This window comes from Hemitrygon akajei, chromosome 15 (genome assembly GCF_048418815.1).
Source record: "Hemitrygon akajei chromosome 15, sHemAka1.3, whole genome shotgun sequence".
Taxonomy (NCBI): Eukaryota; Metazoa; Chordata; class Chondrichthyes; order Myliobatiformes; family Dasyatidae; genus Hemitrygon; species Hemitrygon akajei.
In genome coordinates, this window is record NC_133138.1 from 2,507,475 (window position 1) to 2,534,792 (window position 27,318).

At 42.6% G+C, this 27,318-nt stretch overlaps 1 protein-coding gene across 2 annotated transcripts in view; it reads right to left on the bottom strand.

Annotated features, from left to right (window-relative positions):
- Window positions 1–27,318, bottom strand: part of hmmr (hyaluronan-mediated motility receptor (RHAMM)) — a 105,814-nt gene that overhangs the window by 32,177 nt on the left and 46,319 nt on the right. Inside the window, exons 13-18 of one of the 2 annotated variants that reach the window (XM_073067050.1) lie at window positions 25,780–25,958; window positions 24,748–24,884; window positions 21,258–21,472; window positions 12,266–12,382; window positions 9,593–9,751; window positions 8,800–8,937 (exon numbers count right to left, since the gene is read on the bottom strand). In XM_073067050.1, coding sequence (XP_072923151.1) covers window positions 8,800–8,937; window positions 9,593–9,751; window positions 12,266–12,382; window positions 21,258–21,472; window positions 24,748–24,884; window positions 25,780–25,958 — 945 coding nt within the window. The remainder of the gene's footprint in view (window positions 1–8,799; window positions 8,938–9,592; window positions 9,752–12,265; window positions 12,383–21,257; window positions 21,473–24,747; window positions 24,885–25,779; window positions 25,959–27,318) is intronic. The other variant, XM_073067051.1, reaches the window with a different exon arrangement.

The window sequence follows — 27,318 nt, forward strand, 5'->3', positions numbered from 1 at the left end:
GGTCCAGATGGTTATATGGCTGAATTATTTTTTTTAAGGCCTTTTCAGATTTACTCTCTCCCTGGTTATGTAAAGTTTTGAAAGATGCTTTATTAGTAGATAAATTACCACAATCCTTTTATGAAGCATCAATTTCCTTAATCCCTAAAAAAGATAAAGATCCCACTGAATGTACATCATATAGTCCTATATCTTTGTTGAATGTGGATTCTAAAATCTTTTCCAAAATATTATCAATTAGATTAGAGAAGGTATTGCCTCAGATTATTTCCGAGGATCAGACAGGATTTTTTAAAAATCGTTATTCACATTTTAACGTTAGGAGGTTAATAAACATTGTATACACTACTTCATCTAATACTTCAGAATGTGTTATTTCGCTTGATGCTGAGAAGGTGTTTGATAGGCTTGAATGGGAATATTTATTTAATATACTTGAGAAATTTAATTTCAGTTCAAAATTTATATCTTGGATTAAACTGTTATATCATACACCCTTGGCTGCCGTATTTAGCAATAATCGGAGATCCTTTTTTTTAAAAAAAGGCTTTTTCGAGGTACTAGACAGGGCTTTCCTTTAAGTCCTTTATTATTTGATATTGCCCTGGAGCCCTTGGCAATTGCTATTCGTGATTCACCTAATATATTTGGAATTATTTGTGGGAACGGGATGCATAAAATATCATTATATGCAGATGATGGTATTAAACATTTCTAACCCAGAGAAATCCATTCCTGCAGTAATAACTCTACTTGGCCAGTTTAGTAGTTTTTCTGGGTATAAGTTGAATCTTGATAAGAGTGTGCTTTTTCCTATTATATATGCAAATCCCTATTTATAGACAATCACCATTTAGATTGGCTACTGATTATTTTACTTATTTGGGAGTTAAAATTACTAAGAAGTATAAGGATATATTTAAAGTTAATTTTTACCTTTAATTGATCATGTTAAATAATTGTTTACTAAATGGTCCCCACTGTCTTTATCTTCGATCGGTAGAATTAAGATGTTTATTTTACCTAAATTTCTGTATCTATTTCAGGTAGTATCAATTTTTATTCCTAAATCTTTTTTTGATACTATCGATTCTAAAATTTCTTCATATATATATATGACAATATAGAAACCCCAGGTTAAGTAAGAAATATTTACAGAAATCAAAACAGGAAGGTGATTTGGCTCTGCCGAATCTTAGATTTTATTACTGGGCAATTAATATTTGCTATTTAACATTTTGGACACAAGAGTTGGATGAAACTCAATCTCGAGCAGGAGTCTGTACAGGGGTTTTCACTGGCTTCTATTCTAGGAGCTGCACTTCCCTTTGTATTTACTAAACTGAATAAACAAATGATAAATCCAATAGTTAAACATACAATACAAATATGGTTTCAATTTCATAAATTTTTTGGATTGAATAAATTTATCCTGTCAAGCTCTATTATATCTGACATTTTTTTCCAACCATCTAGTATTGATCAAATTTGTTTTGGAAAACAAAAGGAATAACATTTTTTCGTGATTTATTTATGGATGATTGTTTTATGTCTTTTGAACAGTTGTCTAATAAATATAATTTGCCTAGATCACACTTTTTCAGATATCTACAGATTAGAAACTTTCTGAATGCTACTTTATCTACCTTTCCGATATCACATCCAATCGAAGTTACAGAAAAAAATTTGGGTTTAAACCCCTTTCAGAAGAGTTTAATAGCAATTATTTATGATTTGATTATGAAAATACGTCTAGGTACTTCTGATAAAATTAAGAATCAGTGGGAAAGAGAACTTCAAATATCTTTATCTACAGAGGAATGGGAGAAAATTCTTAAACTAGTTAATAATTCATCAATGTGTGCCAGACACGCTTTGATGTGGTTTAAGGTGGTTCATAGGACTCACATGTCCAAGGATAAGTTAGCACATTTTTACCATCATATAAACCCTGTTTGTGATAGATGTAATTCTGAAGTAGCTTCTTTGACACATGTTCTGGTCGTGCCCTCTGTTAAGAAAATATTGGGAAGATATTTTTGATATTATTTCAGCAGTTCTGTGTGTTGATTTAAAACCTCATCCTATAACTGCAATCTTTGGACTACCAGTGATAGACTCTAGTCCTTTATCCTCATCAGCTTGTTATTTAATTGCTTTTGTGACATTAATAGCCAGAAGATCCATTTTATTTAAATGGAAAGATTCCAACCCACCTACCACATTTCAACGGTTTTCCCAAACGACTGCATGTTTAAATTTGGAAAAGATTAGGAGCAGTACTATGGACCCCTCGGTTAAATTTGAAGGAACTTGGAGGCCATTTATTCAATATTTTCATATAATGTAAGTTGACCCTTTCTGAATCCTTTGAGTATTTTTTTTTTAAAACGGATAGAGGAGCGGAGTTAAACGACAATATCATTTTGACCAATGATTTATGGCAGCCAATCTTTGTGTTTTTTTTAAGTTAGTTTGTTTTAGTTTGGGGTTTTTTTTCCTCATTTTTTTCTTTTAAAATTATATTTTTCATGGTTAATTACTAAGAGATTGGGAGGTTAGAGTCCATTTGTTACTTGGAATATGTGTTATTAATGTACTCCTGATCTATTGGAACCTTAAAAAATTGAAAAAGAAAGGTAATATGGAAGGTTTACTACCCCCACCAAAACATCAGCTGACTGGGAATGTAGCGGAGAACAGGAGGATCTTCAAGCAACAGTTTGAAACATATTTATCGGCGATCAGAGCTAATAGAAAAGTGGACAAAACTAAAGCTGCAATTCTGCTCCGTGTAATTGGGAATGACACAGTAGAGGTATACAATAATTTTATCTTTGAAGATGGAGATAATCCTCATAACCTCATCCTCATCACATTCTACAGGGGTTGTATTGAGAGCATCCTGAGCAGCTGCATCACTGCCCGGTACGGAAATTGCACCATCTCGGATCGCAAGACCCTGCAGCAGATAGTGAGGTCAGCTGAGAAGATCATCAGGGTCTCTCTTCCTGCCATCATGGACATTTACACTTACATCCACATATGCTGCATCCACAAAGCAAACAGCATTATAAAATGACCCCACACACCCCTCATACAAACTCTTCTCCCTCCTGCCATCTGGGAAAAGACACCAAAGCATTCGGGCTCTCACGACTAGACTGCGTAACAGTTTCTTCCCCCAGGCCATCAGACTTCTCAATACCCAAGTCTGGACTGACACCAACTTACTGCAACTAACTGTGCCTATTGTTTGTTTATTATTTATTGAGATGCCTGCACTGTTTTGTGCACTTTATGCAGTCCTGGGTCTGTAGTCTAGTGTAGTTTTTTTTCCGTGTTTTTTTTTAAACGTAGTTCAGTGCAGTTTTTGGATCATTTCATGTAGCACCATGGTCCTGAAAAACATTGTCTCATTTTTACTGTGTACTGTACCAGCAGTTATGGTCAAAATGACAATAAAAAGTGACTTCACTTGAATTTCAATTTAAAGTCAATAATGGACAAATTTGAAGTATTTTCTATACCTAAACGTAATTTAACGTATGAGCGATATAAATTCTTTACATGTGCGCAGATAGCTGCTGAAACAATTGATCAGTATGTTAATGTTCAGAAAGCGTAGTAGAACATGCAAATTTGGATTGCTCAGACTCTCTTATTAAAGATAGACTGGTTTGTGGCATTTGAGAATGCAGAAAGGCTTTTGCATGAGGAAGATTTAAATTTTGAAAAAGCTTTCGCGCTCTGCAAAGCTTCTGAGACCATAATGTCGCAGGCTGAGAACTTTTTGTTGAAAACTGCAATGTAAATGCCATTAAAAAAATGCAAATATATCAAGAAATATAATACGTTGACAAAACCGACAGAGAGCAAGACAGCATTTGAAAAAAAGTCATGTGATTGCTGTGCACGGGAACACAGTCCAAATCAGTGTTTCGCATATGGCAAACTTTGCTACAACTGTGGTAAGATTAATAATTTTTCAAGCTGTTGTAGAAGTAGAAAGAAGGAAAATGAAATGAAACTAGTAAACACAGTGATCGAAGATGAACGTGACGAATTTTATATAGATGCGCTTTATGAAAATGCTGACATTGAGAATATAAAAGCAGTAGCTGCAGTGTCTGAGATGACCAAACAGGAGGCAATTGATGACGTGAAAAAGCAATGGCAGGAAGTGGTTGCTTCAATGCAAGCGATAATGAAAGAGACACACTGAGAGAATATGAGATTCAGTCTAATCACTGTCTAGAACAAGAACACTCACAGTGGGCACAGTACAAGGAAGTGAAGGAACAAGTGAAGGAATTGAGAAGTTTTATTGAAATGATGAAGTCTCAGCATAAAAAAGAGATTACACAGTTAATGAATGAATTAGATGAAGAAAAGAAGATTCGCATTTCATTACAAATGGAAGTGGAAGGAATTAGGAAAAATACAGTCCAAAAAGAAGCAAGGAAACAGATTGCTGAGGAGGATAGCGTGAACTGCTTACCTGAAATTCTGATTCTAACCAGGAGACATGTGAGAGTATACCGAAACATTTAGTTGAGATACATAAAGAAAAACTTAAAGCAGATAAGAAGAAAAAGCACAAGAAGAGTCATGGTCCAGATAACAGAGTGAACTTCAGAGTTTCAGTTAGCTGATATAGATTTGTTTATTGGTTAATGTTATTTATTTTTCCTTTTTAAGGAAGGGAAGATGTGGTGAAATCACGTGCAGTGATGTGCCAGTACCTGATTGGAGAGCACTGAGCATGCGTGGGGTTTGTCAGAATGTTTCAGCATGTGGCAGGCTTAAAACTTGTTTATTACTGTAAAAAGTTCTCTAATTCTTCCAGAATACGATTCTTCATTGTTAACCCTTGGTACGTTTAAATAGAAGTAACATAACAGATTCTAGCATGGATAAAGCAGTGGCTGATTGGCTGGAGGCAAGAAGTGGGAATAAAGAGAGCTTTTTCTGGTTGGCTGCTGGTGACTAGGGTGTTTTGGGACCAATTCTTTTTATGTTATATGTCAATGATTTGGATAACGGAATTGATGGTTTTGTTGCAAAATATGCAAATGATATGAAGATGGGTGAAGAGGCAGGTAGTTTTGATGAAGTAGCGAGACTACAGAAGGACAAATTAGGAGAATGGGCAAAGAAATGGCAGATGGAATACAGTGTCGAGAAGTGTATGGTCATGCACTTTAATAGAAGAAATAAAAGGGTTCTAAATGGAGGGAAAATACAAAGATCTGAGGTGCAAAGAGACCTGCGAGTCCTTGTGCAGGTTTCCTGAAAGGTTAATTTGCAGGTTGAGTCTGTGGTGAGGAAGGTAAATGCAATGTTCAATTGAATTGATTTTATTTCTTATATCCTTCACACATAAGTAAAAATCTTTGTTACATTAGGGTAGCATAATGTGCCATGTGCAATCATAGTAATTTATAATAAATAGCATTAATTTCAAGAGGACTACATATAAAAGGCCTTGATAGAGTGGATGTGGAGAGGATGTTTCCTAGGGTGGGAGAGTCAAAGGCCAGAGACACAGCCTTAGAACAGAAATTAGGAGGAATCTCTTTAGCCAGAGAGTGGTGAATCTGTGGAATCCTTTGCCACAGGCAGCTGTGGAGGCCAAGTCTTTATGTATAGTTAAGGCAGAGGTAGATAGATTCTTGTTTGGAAAGGCATGAAGGGATATGAGAAGGCAAGAGAGTGAAGCCAAGAGGAAAATTCTATCAGCCGTGATGAAATGGCAAAGGAGACTCGATTGGCCACATGGCTTAATTCTGTTCCTATATCTTATGGTCTCAAATAGTCACGTTTTGGAATGTACTGCTGGCATTTTGAGTTTGAGGTTTAGTACTTGCAGTTTTACTGACTAAGTGTTTCAAGTTCTGGCTTTGATCTTTCCCCTGGCTTCAGGTCCCACCAGTCGTTATCATTGAGCAAAATAACAATAACAACTTGGCAATGAGGTGCTGTATTATATCGATATGGCAATGAAGACTTACGCAAAATTCTACAAGCTCATTTTGAAGCGGCACAGCTGAAGTTAATCGAAACTTTGACCAGTAGGTTATCAGTGACTCCAACAATGTTGGTGTCAAACACTAAACAGAACTCATGAGAGTCAGTTGTTGGGGCCATAACCAACTTCCGCATGTGACCTATCATTTGACTAAACTGTCCAACAGCTGACAAACACTTTTGAAGAACAATCATTTCTCTTCAGTGTTCACTACCATTGCCTAAAACTCATTAAACATGACACCAATGACTTCAACACATACTGTATACCAGTGTTGTCAATCGCAAATGTGAAAATTTCAAGCTGGGCAACATGATTGCTCACAGTTCAAGTCTACGGAGTTCAGGCATCTGGCAATGCAGACATTTGCAAAAGGTTCCTGGCCAGACCCTGGTTTCACTTCACAAGCTATCACTCAAGAATGTCAGCACTTGATTAACCTGAAACAAAAGCCACCTAAACCCACAAGGAATTTAATGGTCACATTCAAAGTTGACTTTGCCACCAGGAGAACGTATGTCACTGGAATTATCAACAATCAGTTGGTTAAGCTACAACTTGATACAGCGTTGGACAACAGCAAGTGCATATGGCAGGCATGAGTCCCTATCAGTCAAATCAACTCATCACTCTGCCTGCAGTATATCAGGTGGAACCCTCCAGCTGTCTGGCAAACTGCACTGAATGGGAAAGCAGTAACCAAGTCAACAGTGTATTACCAGACACATCTGAGTGCCCTTGGCATTGAGTGGATGGATAAGGTTGATCTATGAAGCATCTCTCTGGATGAAGTCTGTACAAAGACTTTGGTCGTTCAAACCAAATCAGTATGGCGGGTCATATCTAACCAATATTATAGAGTTTTTCAAGGAAATTACCAGGAAAATTGATGAAGGCAAGGCCTTTGACAAGATCCTGCATCGGAGGTTGTTCACAAAGATTCAGTCACTTGGCATTCAAGACGAGGTAGTAAATTGGATTAGACGCTGGTTTTGTGGGAGAAGATATAGAAAGGAAATACAGTCGCCCCTCCTTATCCGCAGATTCTGTATGCGCAGATTCAACCAACCGCAGATCGGGAAAACCCAGAAGTTCTCTCTCCAGCACTCATTGCTTGAGCATATAATATAGGCTATTTTTTCTTGTCATTATTCCCTAAACAATACAGTATAGCAACTACTTACATAGCATTTACATTGTATTAGGTATTGCAAGTAATCTAGAAATGACTTACAAGTACAGGCAGTCCCCAGTTATGAATGAGTTCCATTCCTGAGTCCTTCTTTAAGTTGGTTTTGAAGTCGGAACACGTACATCCGGTATTATTTAGCGTCAGTTAATCAAACGGTTTTCTTAGTATACAGTACATATTTTACCTTTCTATGCATATAAAACACTTAAGAAACATATGTATTTCAACAATTTAACCACTGCGTTGCTTAGTAATAATTGTAGCTTTCATCGGGGCAGGACCTTTCACATTCTCCATTAAAATTCTTCCGATCGTTGACCAACTGTAGCCTAATGATTTCCCAATGACTGATGGCGTTTCACCTCTTTCCTATCGCTTTATTACTTCCACCTTATTTTCAATCGCGATCGTGATTATTTTCGTGAACAGAAACACTGCGGATTCAGAGCTGCGCCACCAGGTCCTAATGTCAACCGCACGGAGACATGTTAAATAAAGTCCGGGGTTCCGCTGGGTCCTAAAGACTACCGCACTGATACATGTTAAATAAGGGACTTGTGCATCCGCGAATTTTGGTATCCACGGGGGTATCCTGGAACCGATCCCCCGCAGATAAGGAGGGCCGACTGTAGATGGTTGCCTCTCTGACTGGTGGCCTGTGACTTGTGGTGTGCTGTAGAGATCAAAGTTGGGTCCATTTTTGTCTGTCATATATATCAACAATCTGGATGATAACGTGGTTAACTGGATCAGTAGATTTGCTAATAACATAGAACATATAAATCTACAGCACATTACAGGCCCTTTGGCCCACAATGTTGTGCTGACCATGCAACCTACTCTAGAAACTGCCAAGAATTTCCCTGTCGAATAGACCTCTATTTTTCTAAGCTCCATGTACCTACCTAAGAGGCTCTTAAAAGACCCTATTGTATCTGCCTCCACTACCATCACCAGCAGTGCATTCCACACAGCCATCACTGTCATGTGAAAAGCTTACCTCTGACATCCCCTCTGTACCTACTTCCAAACATCTTAAAACTAAGTCCCCGCGTGTTAGCCATTTCAGCCCTTGGAGAAAGCCTCTGACTATGAGGGGAGAGGACGGGGGGGGGACTGAGTGCAGGAGTTGGAATGTTATGTTGAAGTTATATAAGACGTAGGTGAGGCCTAATTTGGAGTATCGTGTGCAGTTTTGATCACCTACCTGCAAGTAAGATTTAAAGGGTGCAGAGAAAACGTATAATTATGCTGCTGGGACTTGAGAGCCAGAGTTATCGGGAAAGGTTGAATCAGTTAGGATTTCATTCCCTTGATTGAAGAAGATTCGATAGAGGTATACAAAATTATGAGGGGTACAGGGAGCACTTTTTCGCCATAGTAAATTAGCCATAATGGAATGATGGAGCATGTTAGATGGGCTGAACAGCCCAATTCTGCTCTTATATCTCATGGTCTTATATTGTCTGTTCAAGTTAGCCATTCATACTGGAGTCACAGAGCTAACCAGAGATGAAGCAATTCCTTTCATGGCTTAGAGACGCAACACCACCAATCATGAGTTACTTATTCATACCTCTCTTTCTCTACTTGGAGTGCCGCAGCCTGATCCAGCTCTCTCTGCAGTTCCTTTACTTTCAGGGTATAAGTTTCTTCCAATTTTCTAAGTTCTGGCTCCTTCTGAGCTAACTTCATCTGTGCTTCCAAAAGCATCCTTTAAAGAAGGGAGGGACAGAAACCCATTAATGTTCCAGTTGGCATCAAAGAAAAATTTCAGATGGCATCACTGTAGACTTTCTCTGCATTTCTGCATGTGAGGGGTTTCTTAGGTCATGTGCTTCCCATTAAAACAGAAGAGCACAACACAGGAACAGACCCTTGCGCCCACAATATCTGTGTTGACCATGACGTCTTTCTGAACTAATCACATCATTCTTCACACAATCCGTACCCCACGACCCACGCCTGCGTATGCTACAGCTCTTGTTCTCAAAATCTCAGTATTATTTATTTATTGTTATTCTTTTTGTATTTGCACAGTTTGTCTTTTGCAAATTTTGGTTTTTATCAGTCTTTGTGTGTTGTTTTACATTGGTTAGGGTTCTATTATATTTATTTGTTCAACTGTGAATACTGGCAAGAAAATGACTTCAGTATATGGGTGACATATGTACTTTGATAATAAAATTACTTTAAACTTGGAAGCATGCAAAGTTAAACTTGTTCAGTGATAACTATGCTCAAATTATTATCTGCACACTGGGATTTGTCAAAACTTTTTGCTGTTTTTGGACTGGAGCTAAAATAGTTCAGTGTAGTTGAACCCATTTAGAGCTGAATCACCGCCTGGGCAACAGTTATCCACATACCTAGCGTACTCTTCTTTCGCTTTGTCATTCGACAGCTGACACTCTGCCAGCTGCTGCTGCTGTTCCTTGGTTTGATCATGCAACTTCGCCAGTTCATTGGACAATAAGATATTGCTCTCCTGTAGAGATTTCAGCTCCACACTTACAGAGACTCTGTAACTGAATCAGTGTCAGACATTGATTAACATTTACAGAGGGAAGACCAGGTCACAAACAGATGCTTGCAACACTAGACAAATCATGGGTAAAGCATACATTCACAGCAATTAGAAATGTTACAGAAAGGAGAACTGCAACATTGGGACAAAAGTGTTTTAAATGATACGACTGATGTTGGGCATAATGTAAACAGCAAACACTCAAACGACCAGACACTAGCTGTGTATACAACTATGAAGTATATTAAATGTCAACCTGAAACACATTCACTTCTCCAGAAATGCTGCCTGACCAGTTTTTAAACATGACATTTCAAATTCAGAGCATGACAATGCAGACAGACCCTTCAGCCCATCTAGTCCATGCCAACCTAGATTTCCATCCGGACTGCATTCCGTCATACCCCTCCCATTCATGTCCCGATTCAAACTTCTCTTAAATGTTACAACTGTATCTGTATCCACCACTTCTGCTGACAGCTCATTCCACATTCTCACTACCTTGTGAGTGAAGAAGCTCCCTCCCACCTACCAGGATCTACTTAAATATTTCATCTTTTATGTTTAACTATGACTTCTAGTTCTAGTCTCACCCAACTTTGAGAAGTGTGAATGTATTTACCTTATCTATACTCACAATACTGTACACCTCCACAGTGTAAGATCTCTCTACATTCTCCTACGCTCGAGTGAATAAAGTGCCAACCTATTCAATCTTTCCCTATAACTCAGGTTTTCCACCAACATCACAGACACAAAGCACTATGGCATAGAAACAGCCCCTTTGGCCCATCTAGTTCATGCTGAAATATTAATCCCATTGAACTGTACCTGGACTATGATCCTCCACACCCCTCTCATCCATGTACCTGCCAAATTTCACTTCAATGCTGAAATCAAACCTGTATCCAGTTCTTCCACTGCAGCTTATCCTAACCTAGGAATAAAGTCCCAGCTTGTTCAACATTTCCCAAAAACTCAACTCCTGAAGTCCCAGCAACATCCTTGTACATTTTCTCTGCACTCTTCCAATATTATTGATATCTTTCCTGTAGATAGGTGACCAGAAATGCACACAATACTCTAAGGCCTCACCAACATCTTAAATAAATTCAACATAATATCCCAACTCCAGTACTCAACACATTGATTTATGAAGACCAATGCGTCAAAAGCTTTCTTTATGACCCTATCTACCTATGAGTCCATTTCAAAAAATTATAGATCTGTATTCCCAGATCCCTCTGCTCTACCACACTCTTCTGTGCCCCATCTTCTCCTTGCAAATTCAACCAGGTTTGTCCTCCCAAAGTGCAGCACATCACACTTGTCTGCATTAAATTCCATCAGCCATTTTTCAGTCTATTTTTCCAGCTCATCCAGATCCCACTGCAGCTTTGATAGTCTTCCTCGCTGTCCACTACACCCCTATTCTTGGGTGTCATCTGCATATTTGCTGATCCAGTTCAAACAACAGTCCCAGCACCAATCCCTGCGGCACACCCCAAGTCACAGGCCTCCAGCCAGAGAGACAACCATCTATTACCACTGTCTGCTTTATCCCATGAAACCAACATTGAATCCAGTTGACAACTTCAACCTTAATGCCAAGTAAGTGAACTTCCCAGACCAGCTTTTCATGCAAGACTTTGTCTACGTGGACATTAGCAAGGCCTTTGACAAACACCCATCATCTTCGTTTCCTTCTTGGTAACCTCAAAAAATAAACAAGAGATTCTGCAGATGCTGGAAATCTAGAGCAGCACACACAAAGTGCTGGAGAAACTCAGATCTGGCAGCATCTATGGAAATGAATAAACAATAGATGTTTAGGTGCAATCTGCTGTGTTCCTCCAGCATAATGTGTGTACTTGAAAAATAAGTTTGGTTAGACATCTCCTTCTATGCAGAGCCATATTGACTAACCCCAAACAAACCTTGTCTATCCAAATACTTGTATATCCTGTGCCTCAGAATACCTTCCAATAATTTACCCACTACTGACTTCAGACTCACCGGTCTATTATTTCCTGGCTTATTGTTACAGCCTTTCTTAAACAACATTAGCTATCCTCCAGCACTTCATCCATGGCTATGAATGATTTAAATATCTCTGGACTATCATTGCATGGGGTCCAAGGGACACATTGTCAGGCCCTGGGGATTAATCCACCCTTAATTTGCCTCAAGACAGTTAACAACTCCTCCTCTGTAATCTGCAGAGTCCATGAAGTCGATGCTGCTTTGCCTCATTTCCATAGACTCTGTATCCACCTCCTGTGTAAATAGAGATGTAAAAAAAATCCATTTAAGATCTCCCCAAGTCTTTCATTTCCATGCATAGAAGACTACTCTAATCTTTTATGAGGTCCAATTTTGTTCCTTGCAATCCTTTTACTATTAATATATCTGTAAAGGTCCTTGGGATTTTCTTCAGTGTGCTGAATTGAACAACTAGAACCACATAGTGTGTTGCTACACTGGATGCCTTCAGAAACCACTGATGTTTATATACCTTTCAAATTGTGCTTCAACATCTCCTAGCTTTCTGAGTGATTTGCTGTTCTCTTCACGGAGCCCATCCACTGTTTGAGTGTGCAGATCATTGATTGTTGCCAGTTCTGCATTTCTCCTATTTAAAAAGGAGAAAGTAACTGAACACAACTCTAAATGAAACATTAAGAAACACAAGGGTTTCTGCCGAAATACACACAAAATATTCCAGGACGTCAATAGGTCAGGCAGCATCTAAGGAGGTGAATATAAATGACCTGCATTAGCATGGAACAGTACAGCACAGGAAAAGGCCCTTCAGCCCATAACATTGTGCTGCACCAATCAATTAGTCAACTGAACTATTTGTTGATATTTCATAAGGGGTTTGAGGAGATTTGGTTTATCACCTAGAACATTCAAAAACTTCTACAGAGAAGATCATAAGACATAGGAGCAGAATCAGGCCATTTTATCCATTGAGTCTGTTCCACCATTTCATCATGACTGATCCAATTTTTTCTTAGCCCAATCTCTCCTGCCTTCTCCACGGTATGTACCATGGAGAGCATTCTAATAGGCTGCACCACTGTCTGGTATAGGAGTGGACCAAAAGCAACTACAGAAAGTTGTAAAATTAGTCATCTCCATCTTGGGAACTAGCCTCTATCATATCCAAGATATCTTCAAGGAGTGATGTTTCAGAAATGCTGTGTCCATTATTAAGGGACCCCCATGACCCAGGGCATGCCCTTTTCTCACTGTTATCATCAGGTAGGAGATACAGAAGCCTGAAGGCACACACTCAGCGATTCAGGAACAACTTCTTCCCCTCTGCCATCATATTCCTAAAAGGATATTGAACCCATGAACACTACCTCACTTTTTAAAAAAAATACAAACTATTTGTTTTTGCACTAATTTAACGATGTAATATACATGTATTCACTGTAATTGACTTTTCTATATTGCATTGTCCTACTGCCACTGATATTAAACCTGATTCCGACTCTTTCTGCCTACACAAAATCCATATCCTTCAGAGCAAAGCGGCTGCCAGTGAACGGCTGATTTTCCAGAGCAAAGTAAGTTTTTTGCTACTCAGGTTAAAGAGAGGCGAGACTGCACAGACGCATGACATCAGAAAGTAGAACGCGAAAGGTTTAAAAAGGCAAGGAATCTTCAACGGTTTTTGATTCAGAACAAGGCGGCTGCGAGTGAATGGCTGATTCTTTCGGAGCGAAGGGTGTTTTTTACTACTCAGGGGAAAAAGAAAGGTGAGCGTGGTTTGGGAGGGTTTAAACTAATTTGCAAGGGGGATGGGACCCCAAGCGATAGAGCAGTGAAAGAAGTGCATGGAGTAAAGCCAGATCTAACATATAGAGGGGCTTTGAGGAAAGAGAAGCAGAATAAAGGGTGTAAAGGTAGTAAGGTAGAAGGGCTAAAGTCTGTGTACTTCAATGCAAGAAGCATCAGGAACAAGGGTGCTGAACTGAGAGCTTGGATACATACATGGAATTATGATGTAGTGGCCATTACGGAGACTTGGCTGGCACCAGGGAAGGAATGGATTCTCAATATTTCTGGATTTCAGTGCTTTAAAAAGGATAGAGAGGGGGGAAAAGGGGAGGAGGGGTGGCATTACTGGTCAGGGATACTATTACAGCTGCAGAAACGGTGGGTAATGGAGCAGGATCCTCTTTTGAGTCAGTATGGGTGGAAGTCAGGAACAGGAAGGGAGCAGTTACTCTACTGGGGGTATTCTATAGACCCCCTGGTAGCAGCAGAGATACAGAGGAGCAGATTGGGAGGCAGATTTTGGAAAGGTGCAAAAATAACAGGGTTGTTATCATGGGTGACTTTAACTTCCCTAATATTGATTGGCACTTGAATAGTTCCAAGGGTTTAGATGGGGCAGAGTTTGTTAAGTGTGTCCAGGATGGATTCCTGTCACAGTATGTTGACAAGCCGACTAGGGGAATGCCATACTGGATCTAGTATTAGGTAACGAACCGGATCAGGTCACAGATCTGTCAGTGGGTGAGCATCTGGGGGACAGTGATCACAGCTCTCTGGCCTTTAGCATTATCATGGAAAAGTATAGAATCAGAGGACAGGAAAATTTTTAATTGAGGAATGGCAAATTATGAGGCTGAGAAGAGGAAGAAGGGGGCATGAGAAGGCCTTGGCAAGTAGGGTAAAGGAAAACCCCAAGGCATTCTTCAATTATGTGAAGAACAAAAGGATGACAGGAGTGAAGGTAGGACCGATTAGAGATAAAAGTGGGAAGATGTGCCTGGAGGCTGTGGAAGTGAGCGAGGTCCTCAATGAATACTTCTCTTCGGTATTCACCACTGAGAGGGAACTTGATGATGGTGAGGACAAGATGAGTGAGGTTGATGTCCTGGAGCATGTTGATATTAAGGGAGAGGAGGTGTTGGAATTGTTAAAATACATTAGGGCGGATAAGTCCCCGGGGCCTGACGGAATATTCCCCAGGCTGCTCCACGAAGTAAGGGAAGAGATTGCTGAACCACTGGCTTGAATCTTTATGTCCTCGTTGTCCACAAGAATGGTACCGAGGATTGGAGGGAGGCGAATGTTGTCCCCTTGTTCAAAAAAGGTAGTAGGGATTGTCCAGGTAACTATAGATCAGTGAGCCTTACGTCTGAGGTAGGAAAGATGTTGGAAAAGATTCTTAGAGATAGGATCTATGGGCATTTAGAGAATCATGGTCTGATCAGGGACTGTCAGCATGGCTTTGTGAAGGGCAGATCGTGTCTAACAAGCCTGATAGAGTACTTTGGGGAGATGACCAGGCATATAGATGAGGGTAGTGCAGTGGATGTGATCTACATGGATTTTAGTAAGGCATTTGACAAGGTTCCACACAGTAGGCTTATTCAGAAAGTCAGAAGGCATGGGATCCAGGGCAGTTTGGCCAGGTGGATTCAGAACTGGCTTGCCTGCAGAAGGCAGAGGGTCATGGTGGAGGGAGTACATTCAGATTGGAGGGTTGTGACTAGTGGTGTCCCACAAGGATCAGTTCTGGGACCTCTACTTTTTGTGATTTTTATTAACGACCTGGATGTGGGGGTTGGCAAGTTTGCAGACGACGCAAAGGTTGGTGGTGTTGTAGATAGTGTAGAGGATTGTCGAAGATTGCAGAGAGACATTGATAGGATGCAGAAGTGGGCTGAGAAGTGGCAGTTGGAGTTCAACCTGAAGAAGTGTGAGGTGGTACACTTTGGAGGACAAACTCCAAGGCAGAGTAGAAAGTAAATGGCAGGATACTTGGTAATGTGGAGGAGCAGAGGGATCTGGGGGTACATGTCCACAGATCCCTGAAAGTTGACTCACAGGTAGATAGGGCAGTTAAGAAAGCTTATGGGGTGTTAGCTTTCATAAGTTGAGGGATAGAGTTCAAGAGACACGATGTAATGATGCAGCTCTATAAAACTCTGGTTAGGCCACACTTGGAGTACTGTGTCCAGTTCTGGTCGCCTCAGTATAGGAAGGATGTGGAAGCATTGGAAAGGGTTCAGAGGAGATCTACCAGGATGCTGCCTGGTTTAGAGAGTATGCATTATGATCAGAGATTAAGGGAGCTAGGGCTTTACTCTTTGGAAAGGAGGATGAGAGGAGACACGATAGAGGTGTACAAGATATTAAGAGGAATAGACAGAGTGGACAGCCAGTGCCTCTTCCCCAGGGCACCACTGCTCAGTACAAGAGGACATGACTTTAAGGTAAGGGGAGGGAAATTCAAGGGGGATATTAGAGGAAGGCTTTTCAGAGTGGTTGGTGCGTGGAATGCACTGCCTGAGTCAGTGGTGGAGGCAGACACACTAGTGAAGTTTAAGAGACTACTAGACAGGTATATGGAGGAATTTAAGGTGGGGGGGTTATATGGGAGGCAGGGTTTGAGGGTCGGCACAACATTGTGGGCCGAAGGGCCTGTAATGTGCTGTACTATTCTATGTTCTATGTTGGAGACTGCGCAGGCATATGACGTCAGCCAGTAGCACGCGAGAAGTTTAAAAAGACCGCCGTATCCAGCAGACGGCAGCAAAGTGAGAGGCAGCAGAGTGGTAGCGCTTTGGCTCAACGGGCTTAAGTGGTAACTGGACAAGGCGAGGTAGGTTTAACTGTGTTATTTGTGAAAAGGAGGAACCATGTGTGTGAGGCCAGTTTTCTGCGCTCGGTGTCAGATGTGGGGGGCCCTGGAGTCTCCCAGCCACCCGGACAGCCATATCTGCACCCGGTGTGTCGAGCTGCAGCTCCTGACGGACCGAGTTAGGGAACTGGTGAAGCAGCTCGATAACCTTCGCCTGGTCAGGGAGAGCGAGGAGGTGATAGAAAGGAGTTTTAAGCAGGTGGTCACACTGGGGCCACCAGAGACGGACAAATGGGTCACAGTCAGGAGGGGGAAGGGGAAAAGTCATGTACTAGAGAGTACCCCTGTGGCTGTACCCCTTGACAATAAGTACTCCTGTTTCAGTACTGTGGGGGGGAGAGAACAGCCTACCTGGGGGCCTGGGGGAAGCAGCAGTGGCCATGCCTCTGGCACAGAGTCCGGCCCTGTGGCTCAGAAGGGTAGGGAAGGGAAGAGGAAGGCAGTAGTGATAGGGGACTCTATAGTTAGGAGGTCAGACAGGTGATTCTTTGGATGCAGGAATGAAACTCGGATGGTAGTTTGCCTCCCAGGTGCCAGGGTCCGGGATGTTTCGGATCGCATCCAAGATATCCTTCAGTAGGACGGAGAACAGCCAGAAGTTCTGGTACATATTGGTACCAATGACATAAGTAGAAAAAGGGAAGAGGTCCTGAAAAAAGACTACAGGGAGTTAGGAAGGAAGTTGAGAAGCATTGGAGCGTAGAAGGTTGAGGGGGGATTTGATCGAGGTATTTAAAATGTTGAGAGGGATAGATAGAGTTGACGTGAATAGGCTGTTTCCATTGAGAGTAGGGGAGATTCAAACGAGAGGACATGATTTGAGAGTTAGGGGTCAAAAGTTTAAGGGAAACACGAGGGGGTATTTCTTTACTCAGAGAGTGATAGCTGTGTGGAATGAGCTTCCTGTAGAAGTAGTAGAGGCCAGATCAGTTGTGTCATTTAAGGTAAAATTGGATAGGTATATGGATAGGAAAGGAGTGGAGGGTTATGGGCTGAGTGCGGGTAGGTGGGACTAGGTGAGATTAAGAGTTCGGCACGGACTAGGAGGGCCGGAATGGCCTGTTTCCGTGCTGTGATTGTTATATGGTTATATGGTTATATATGGACAGCAAAGGTAGTAATCTCGGGATTACTGCCTATGCCATGTGACAGTGAGAATAGGAATAGAATGAGGTGCAAGATAAATGCGTGGCTGAGGGATTGGAACAGGGGGCAGGGATTCAGATTTCTGGATCATTCAGACCTCTTTCGGGGAGGGTGTGACCTGTACAAAAAGAACTGGTTGCACTTGAATCCCAGGGGGACCAATATCCTTACGGGGAGGTTTGCTAAGGCTTCTGGGGAGAGTTTAAAATAGAATTGTTGGAGGGTGGGAACCAAACTGAAGAGACTGGGGAAGGGGAAGTTAGCTCACAAATAGAGAAATAGACAGTGTGAGAGGGAGGATCGGCAGGTGATAGAGAAGGGACGTGCTCAGACCTAAGGTTTGAGATGTGTCTATTTTAATGCAAGGGGTGTTGTGAACAAAGCAGATGAGCTTAGAGAGTGGATCAGTACTTGGAGATATGATGTGGTGGCCATTACAGAGACTTGGATGGCTCAGGGACAGGAATGGTTACTTCAAGTGCCAGGTTTCAGAAAGGATAGGGAGGGAGACAAAAGAGGTGGGGGCATGGCACTGTTGATCAGAGATAGTGTCACAGCTGCAGAAAAGGAGGAAGTCATGGAGGGAGTCTCTGAGGGTGTAAAAAGAAAAAAAAAGCTTACAAAAAGGTTCAGAGAGCTAGATAACGTTAGAGATCTAGAAGATTATAAGACTAACAGGAAGAAGCTTAAAAAGGAAATTAGGAGAGCCAGAAGGGGCCAGAGAAGGCCTGGGCAGGCAGGATTAAGGAAAACCCTAAGGCATTCTACAAGCATGTGAAGAGCAAGAGGATAAGACGTGAAAAAATAGGACCTATCAAGTGTGACAGAGGGAAAGTGTGTATGGAACTGGATGAAATAGCAGAGGTACTTAATGAATACTTTACTTCAGTATTCACTATGGAAAAGGCTCTTAGTGATTGTAGTGATGACTTGCAGCAGACTGAAAAGCTTGAGTATGTAGATATTAAGAAAGAGGATGTGCTGGATCTTTTGGAAAGCATCGAGTTGGGTAAGTCACCGGGACCAGACGAGATGTACCCCAGGCTACTGTGGGAGGTGAGGGAGGAGATTGCTGAGCATCTGGCGATGATCTTTGCATCATCAATGAGGACGGGAGAGATTCTGGAGGATTGGAGGGTTGCGGATGTTGTTCCTTTATTCAAGAAAGGGAGTAGAGATAGCCCAGGAAAATATAGACCAGTGAGTCTTACCTCAGTGGTTGCTACGTTGATGGAGAAGATCCTGACAGGTAGGATTTATGAACATTTGGAGAGGTATAATATGATTAGAAATAGTTAGCATGGCTCAGTAAAGGGCAGGTCGTGCCTTACGAGCCTGATTTAATTTTTTGAGGATGTGACTAAACACATTGATGAAGGAAGAGCAGCAGATGTAGTGTATATGGATTTCAGCAAGGCATTTGATAAGGTACCCCATGCAAGGTTTATTGAGAAAGTAAGGAGGCATGGGATCCAAGGGGACATTGCTTTCTAGATCCAGAACTGGCTTTCCCACAGAAAGCAAAGAGTGGTTGTAGACGGGTCATATTCTGCATGGAGGTCAGTCACCAGTGGAGTGCCTCAGGGATCTGTTCTGGGACCCTTACTCTTCGTGATTTTTATAATTGACCTGGATGAGGAAGTGGAGGGATGGGTTAGTAGGTTTGCTGATGACACAATGGTTAGGAGTGCTGTGGATAGTGTGGAGGGCTGTCAGAGGTTACGGTGGGACATTGATAGGATGCAAAACTGGGCTGAGAAGTGGCAGATGGAGTTCAACCCAGGTAAGTGTGAAGTGGTTCATTTTGGTAGGTCAAATATGATGGCAGAATATAGTATTAATGGTAACACTCTTGGCACTGTGGAGGATCAGAGGGATCTGGGGGTCCAAGTCCATAGGACACTCAAAGCAGCTGTGCAGGTTGACTCTGTGGTTAAGAAGGCGTATGGTGTATTGGCCTTCATCAATTGTGGAATTGAATTTAGGAGCCGAGAGGTAATGTTGCAGCTATATAGAACCCTGGTCAGACCCCACTTGGAGTACTGTGCTCTGTTCTGGTTGTCTCACTACAGGAAGGATTGAAAGCCATAGAAAGGGTGCAGAGGAGATTGACAAGGATGTTGCCTGAATTGGGGAGCATGCCTTATGAGAATAGGTTGATTGAACTCAGCCTTTACTCCTTGGAGCGACGGAGGATGAGGTGACCTGATAGAGGTGTATAAGATGATGAGAAACATTGATTGTGTGGATAGTCAGAGGCTTTTTCCCAGGGCTGAAATGGTTGCCACAAGAGGACACAGATTTAAGGTGCTGGGGAGTAGGTACAGAGGAGATGTCAGGGCTAAGTTTTTTTACTCTGAGAGTGGTGAGTGCGTGGAATGGGCTGCCAGCAACGGTGGTGGAGGCGGATACGATAGGGTCTTTTAAGAGACTTTTTAGGTACATGGAGCTTAGTAAAATAGAGGGCTACAGGTAAGCCTAGTAATTTCTGAGGTTGGGACATGTTCGGCATAACTTTGTGGGCCGAAGGGTCTATATTGTGCTGTAGGTTTTCTATGTTTCCATTTTCCTCACAGTCACATGTCTGTCTTAAATGAATCTGCCTCCACCACCACCCCAGGCCATGAATTCTCGGTACCCACCACTCTGTAGAAACATTGTTGCTTGGTCTGATCAGCCCGCCAAATGAGCTCAAAGCTTACAGCAGCCAGTGGTCCAGGCTTGGCTACATAAGAGGACACTGACCTCAGCTGTGGTTGGGTGTAACCAGTCAGCAGTCCCTTTTCCTACAGCACCTCTTGCTGCAGAGATCTAAAACCCTCCCCCACATTGCTCTGCAACTTTTCCCATTTCTGACACAAGGGGCTTGTATAATAGAGATTACTGTTGTTCACATCTTCCTTCTTAAACTCTCCGCATGCAGAGCAGCCAGCGAGCTCTCATTCCGTTTCCCCAGCTGTTTCCATGGTACATGTGGCCTGGGCTCTGCCCTGGCTCTCCCAAATAAATCCCCAATTAGAACAGAATAATGGTTCGAAGGGGATGTACTCAGCTGTCTCCTGAACCTGACAAGATGAGAGGCACAGATAAAATGGAAACCGAGACTCTTTTCCCCCAGAGCAGAAATGACTAATATGAAGGGGAATAAGTTTAAGGTGATTGGAAGTATCGGGGGGGGGGGGGGGGGGGGGGGAATGTTAGAGGTAATTTCTTTTTAAAACATGAAGGCTTGTAGTTGCATAGAACACTCACCCACCACCATCTGTTTAAAACAAAAAGTGGTTTTGATGGTAGAGGTAGATGCATTAGGGACATTAAAATAGGCACAATGATAGAAGGAAAATAGCGGGCTACATGGGAGAGAAGTGTTAGATTACAGAGGTAGTTTATAAAGGTCGGCATAATATCATGCTATGCTGTCATGTTCCATGTTCTAATCTGCATGTGTTTCAACAAAGAGCTGTAAATGACTACATCTGCACTACGCTGTTAAAGCGATCTTGTGAATGGATGGCATTGAGGTCCAGGGCTGCTCTGAGACACTGACACCCGACGTGCTTCCATGGCAAATTTCACAGCTGAGATACTGCATAATGCCTATTTATTTGATTAATAAACCTTCAGGCTCTCTTGCCCACGCTGCTCCTCCAGTGAATGTGGTGTTTCATTTCAGCACAGATCAGATACCGACCTGTCCAATTCTTCCTGCAGTTTATCGAGCTGTCTTGCTTTCAGCTCGCACTCCTGCTGCATCTGTTTAAACAAGTCCTCGACCTGCACCTCTTTCACCTGTAAGAGCTCCAGCTCAGACAGTGCCCCTTGTAGCAACTCCTCAAGCTCTCGCTTCTCCTGGTTCAGGGCCTCATGAACGGCATGTAGCTGCTCAAGCTCAGAATCTGAAAGTTCCTGCAAAACACAGCACGAGGGCCAAGTCATGCAAACCAATCACAGCAGGATGACACTATTGTGAGAAAACAACAGAAAATCTGGAACCAGAGATTTTACCCCAGGAATGTGGCTGCTCTTTCTATGCCAGAGTGTAGCCATCCACATAACACAAAACAGGTGAGGTAGCATCTGGAAGGGGAATAAACAGTTGATGTTTTGGGCCGAGACCCTTCATCAGAACTGGACAGGAAAAGGAAAAAGCCAAAATAAGAAGGCTGGGGGAAAGAGAGGAGGAGGACAAGCTGACAGGGTATAGTTGAGAGGAAAGGTTTACTTTAAATGAAATTGTTTGTAAGAGAAAGAGCTACTTGCTGTGCAGGTTGCCACGTGTCTCTTCACCACTTTACTCAGCGGTGTTGCATCTTTCAGAGATCCATGAATTTGAACCACCAAGGTGTCTCTGCTTATCATCATTCCTCAGTGCCCAACCATTTACTGTATTGTGCAACGCCTATTTTACCTCCCAGAGTGTCACTTCACTCTCATCAGGACTATATGACCATAGGACAGTAACAGAATTAGGCCACTCGGCCCTTCGAGTCTGTTCTGCCATTCCACCATGGCTGATATATTTTTCCTCTCAACCCCATCCTCGTACCTTCTCCCCATAACATGTGATACCCAGACTAATCAAGAACACCCCTCTGTCCAATGTTTCATCTGATCTATCCCCTTCACTTTTGCAAAGGTTTGTGTCATCTGCAGACTTGTTCACCATTTCTCCTACATTCAAATCCACACGTAAAATGACAAACTGCAAAGATCTCAGTACAATTCCCTGCAGTACACCACGAGTCATAGATATCTGATCAGGAGGGCACCCACCCCCCACTGCCCTCTGTCACCTCGCCTTAGATCCAGCACCAGTGATGGAGAATCTCTGTAATTCGATACCAAAGGGTGTTGGAGGCTAGAGAGAGAGTTAGTCAGGGTTTTGTTCAGTCCCACACACCCTTCCCCAATGGAACCAGAGCTGCTGCCACTGAAAGAGCAAACCTCCTTTATCCAGTCAACACTCCACCTGGTACAAAGCAACACGTACACACAAACACTCGGGTAAGGCAGCTGTTAGGGTTAATGTTAGGGTTAATTCGAGACTGCCATTACAGGTCAGGAGTGGCTCACGTAATGCGAGGGAGGGGGGAGCGAAACTGGGGACCCCGCTACACCGAAACTAGTGTCACGCGATTCAGTAAACAAAAGAAACAGGTAACTCGTAAGCATATGGCTGCGGGCCAATAAGATGGACACAAGTGCCCGATATTACCTAATATGTAGCGGGGGGTTGTGCCGGGGGGAAAAGGGATATAAATAAGAGCAGATTGTAAGGGGAAGTCGGAACGCGCCTTCTCCAGCGACTCCGTCGATTCGCTGTGCCAGTTACGAATTCTGCAATAAACCAAAGTTTTGTAATATTCCGGTGTTGGTTGTCTCTCTTCCTAAACGAACACAGGGCAGAATTTCAAGCCCAGCATTTGGTGACCCCGACGTGGGGAGGGAGAGACAACACAGGCTGGCGGGTCCGACAGCAGACAACTTGCGGCCGCAAGCTCGACTAAGGTCAGGAAGTGCCTGTTATATCTAAGACTTCCACTAGATAGTTAAATCACTGAGTTAGATCTTGTCTGCTGACGGATCCTCACCAACCCCAAATTACCCTGGGAGAGATCATTCCCGGTGCAGAATCGTGACTGGTAAGTACTAACTCTTATCTGTTTTTAGGAAGATCCTCCGCCCGTGGAAAAGTCTTCTGAGTGAGGGTACCCGCCGCCCACGAAGGGCATAAAAGTCTCAGGAGTGAGGAGGAGCAGAGAAAAGTGTCGCGGTACACCGTAGTACACAGGGATACTGACAGCGCCTACCTTAGACTGGTTGTTAAGAGGAGAAATCTCCCACGCGAAGGTCAGGTTTTGAAAGGCGACCATCCCACATTTGATCCTCTCTGTGTACTAGGGAGCCATGGAGCACTTCAATTTCGAGTTACCGAAACTCAGACATTTGTGTGTTGAGTAACAGAGTAAATGAGAGTTTTTAGAAATATGGTAAAATTGATAACTGTGCGAGTTCAATAATCTAACAGTGAGCAGCCGCAGGGGTCGGACACCATCAAGGTAGGAGTGAAAGTGTTCCTCCGAGGCCCGGGGAAGCTCACCTGGAACGGAAAACGGTGGCATGGTCCATACCCTGTCACCGAGGTCTCCAACAGGGCATTAAAAGGTAAGAAGGGAGGGGGACAATAACTGGCATCATTTTCTACTGGCTAAATAAGACCTCTGGCAAGTGGGGAGCGTTTCTGGGACAGTCGGCTCTAGGACTGTCTATTTCAATTGCTATCTTTATTACGTGTGGTTGTTGTTGCGGGACTATAGATCGAGCCTTGACCGGAAAGAATGGACCTCCACCGGCGTACCAGGCACCCTTGTTCCCGGTGGAAGGGGAGGACACGGCCCTCCCGGAAAGCGGACGCGCTATGGGAGGACACGGACTGAAATGGACCATGGCAAGGGGGGGATTGTGAATTTGTTCTTGAATAAGTTTTCTGAAATGTTGCATGCTACTTGTAAAAATTGCGGATGTTTAGGGAACCCCTACCCATATTTTGTGACCCTAGGTCGGACAAATCAGGATAAGCAAATAGGGAGGACACGCCAAAGAGTGCCGGGGGACGCTCACCTCCCTGCCTGATCCCGGCAGCCGCGGAAAAGCGTAAGGGGTGTGGCCTCTGGGAGGCCAAGGGAGGGAGTGTTAGGGTTAATGTTAGGGTTAATTCGAGACTGCCATTACAGGTCAGGAGTGGCTCACGTAATGAGAGGGAGGGGGGAGCGAAACTGGGGACCCCGCTACACCGAAACTACTAGTGTCACGCGATTCAGTAAACAAAAGAAACAGGTAACTCGTAAGCATATGGCTGCGGGCCAATAAGATGGACACAAGTGCCCGATATTACCTAATATGTAGCGGGGGGTTGTGCTGCGGGGAAAAGGGATATAAATAAGAGCAGATTGTAAGGGGAAGTCGGAACGCGCCTTCTCCAGCGACTCCGTCGATTCGCTGTGCCAGTTACGAATTCTGCAATAAACCCAAGTTTTGTAATATTCCGGTGTTGGTTGTCTCTCTTCCTAAACGAACACAGGGCAGAATTTCAAGCCCAGCACAGCCAAGCAGCTACATGCTAACAGAATGAACAAAAGTATACAAATAGATTTCAGAAGCAGATGAATAATTTTAAAAACCTTTTCTTGTTTAGTGGAACAGAGCTGCTCTTCTTTCTGCTGTAGCTCTTGTTCTGTGGTACACAGCTTTTCCTTCAGTAGAGCCAGCTCTCCAGTGAAACATTGCTCCAGTTCACGGCATTCTGCCTCCACTTTCTCTGCAGAGGGAGAAACGTTAATTCCAACAAAGACATCACGTAGTTATGGTTAAGTCCTTTAGGAAAAACATGCTAACGTTAATTTGACAGTTCTACTTACTGTTTGAGAGACCAGTAGCAATTCATATCTGAAGAATCACAAAGCCTGCTCCAATTAAAGAATGGCTTATTGGCTCAATGCTCAAACCAGTGTGAGCATTCTCTATTAAATGCCAGTGCAGACTGATCGCATTCACAGACCAATGCACCCACCTCCACCAGGACAGTGGGACAACACACCCGCCTCAATTTGAACAGTGGCAAGATTAATAAACTGGCATTCCAAAGAATTCAGGTGCAAACATTAGTAATTGACACTGGACAGCTCCTGACACACCAGCCAGATTCATTCAGTAACACACACACAAGATGCTGGAGGAAGTCAGCAGGCCAGACAGCATCAATGGAAAAGTGTACAGTGGATGATTCGAGCCAAAACCTTTCGGCAGGACTGCTGACCCTTCATGCTGATGAAGGATCTCAACCTGAAATGTCGACTGTACTTTTCTTCCATAGATGCTGCCTGGCATGTTGAGTTCCTCCAGCACTTTGCGTGAGTGGCTTCAATTTCCAGCATCTGCAGATTTTCTTTAGTTTGAAATTCACTCAGCAGTAGATACACATCACTAATAATAAATGTCTACTCTCCAAGTGCAATGAGAATGGAATTCCATTTTAATGGATGAGAGTTGATGAAATTACTAACTAGTCATTAGCCAGAGACCCACTATTGAGTTTGCACTGTCAGAGAATGATCACAATGGTTTCTTTATATGAGGCATTTTCTGTGTTCTATTGCTAAAGGCATCGATCTTGCGAGGAGGACAGAATGCTCACTGCATAGGCTGTCTCATACCTTTCTCCTGTTGAAGATGCTGACATTTCTCATTCACTTGTTGAATCTGCTCAGAGTGAACTGCTTTGCTCTCCTGCAGATGGTTCTGGAGATCTGTAGCTTCCCTTTCCTTCAGAACAAGCTGCTCTGCTGACAAGGCGACTTTTTCTTTTGCTCGTTCGAACTGTACCTTTATCTGACTAAAGAAATGATAATTTTTTAAGCACTTTTACATTAGGCATCTGGATCACAGACACTCCAAACTCACAGGGAAATCCCTCCCCACCACTGAGTACATCTACACAGAACACTGGTAGTGTATCCATCATCAAGCACCCCACCCTCCAGGCTATAGTGGATACTGCACAGTGCATCACAGGTGAAACTCACCACCTTTCTGCACATCTACACAGAGCACTGTCGCAGTAAAGCAGTAGATAATTCACTCACCCCAACATTCCAACAACCTATGGATTCACTTTCAGTGACTCTTCATCTCTTGATCTCAATATTTATTGTTTATTTTGTTTTGTTTATTTAATTTTGCTTTTTTTTGTTTCTTTGTAGTTACTGGGAATGTTTGCATGAAAATGAATCTCAGGATAGTATATGGTGACATGTGTAATTTGCAATGTTCTCTCTAATTTGTAATGATAGTGTGCATGAAAATCTTGTGCTGTGCAATTTTTTGCCTGATGACACGTATGCACTGAAAAAATTCTTCAATAAACCAACATATAAGCCAGTTCTAAAATCTGTAGACAAATCATTGCAAGCTCCACGTTATCAACAGCGCCCACATCAGAAACCAGAAAAGGAAAGGTGATTGCGTATGATCGTGAAATATACTTAACATGCCACTGAGGTAGAAGGTGACAACCTTTCATGTGCAGTTTAAATTCCTTTGGGTGCTAGCAGCAAAAGGTCTATGCAAGCACACCTTAGAAAAAACGTTGCTACTTTGACAATAAATTTTCTTTGAACTAATTTCATATCAAATTGCTGAATTCATATTAAAAAGGGATTTGTAAATACATGCATTTTTGTATGCATAATGGGGAATTGGACAAGACACATCTAATTGAAACTTGCTGAATGGAACTCGAGTCAATTGAGGCTAAATAAGATAAGATTGCACTCGCCATGGCTACGAACATTGATCCTTACACTAGCACACAGAGTGCTTTGATCTCACCCCTTCCCTGCAAGTACACTGGTTCTGGTTAACTGGGCCATCAGTTAACCAGGGCAGCCACTTATTTGGGACAACTCTTAAAGAACAAGAATTGAGCAAATAGCCAGGATTCCCTTTGCCTATTTGGGACACCATGCTGATGAATTGGGTCAGGAGACCAGCATCAGACTTGTGCAGCTGTTAGACACTATGCCATGCTTGGAGCAACAGTCTTTTTTTTAAAAATTGTTTCAACTGCATGTGTTTCTGTTCACAAAGCAATGATTTTTGTCACTGATAGTTGACAAGAAATAAGCAGCAAGACATTTCAGAACTCCCCCCCCCCCCCCCCCCCCCAAATCGCTGTAGTTTGAAGCATTCAGGCT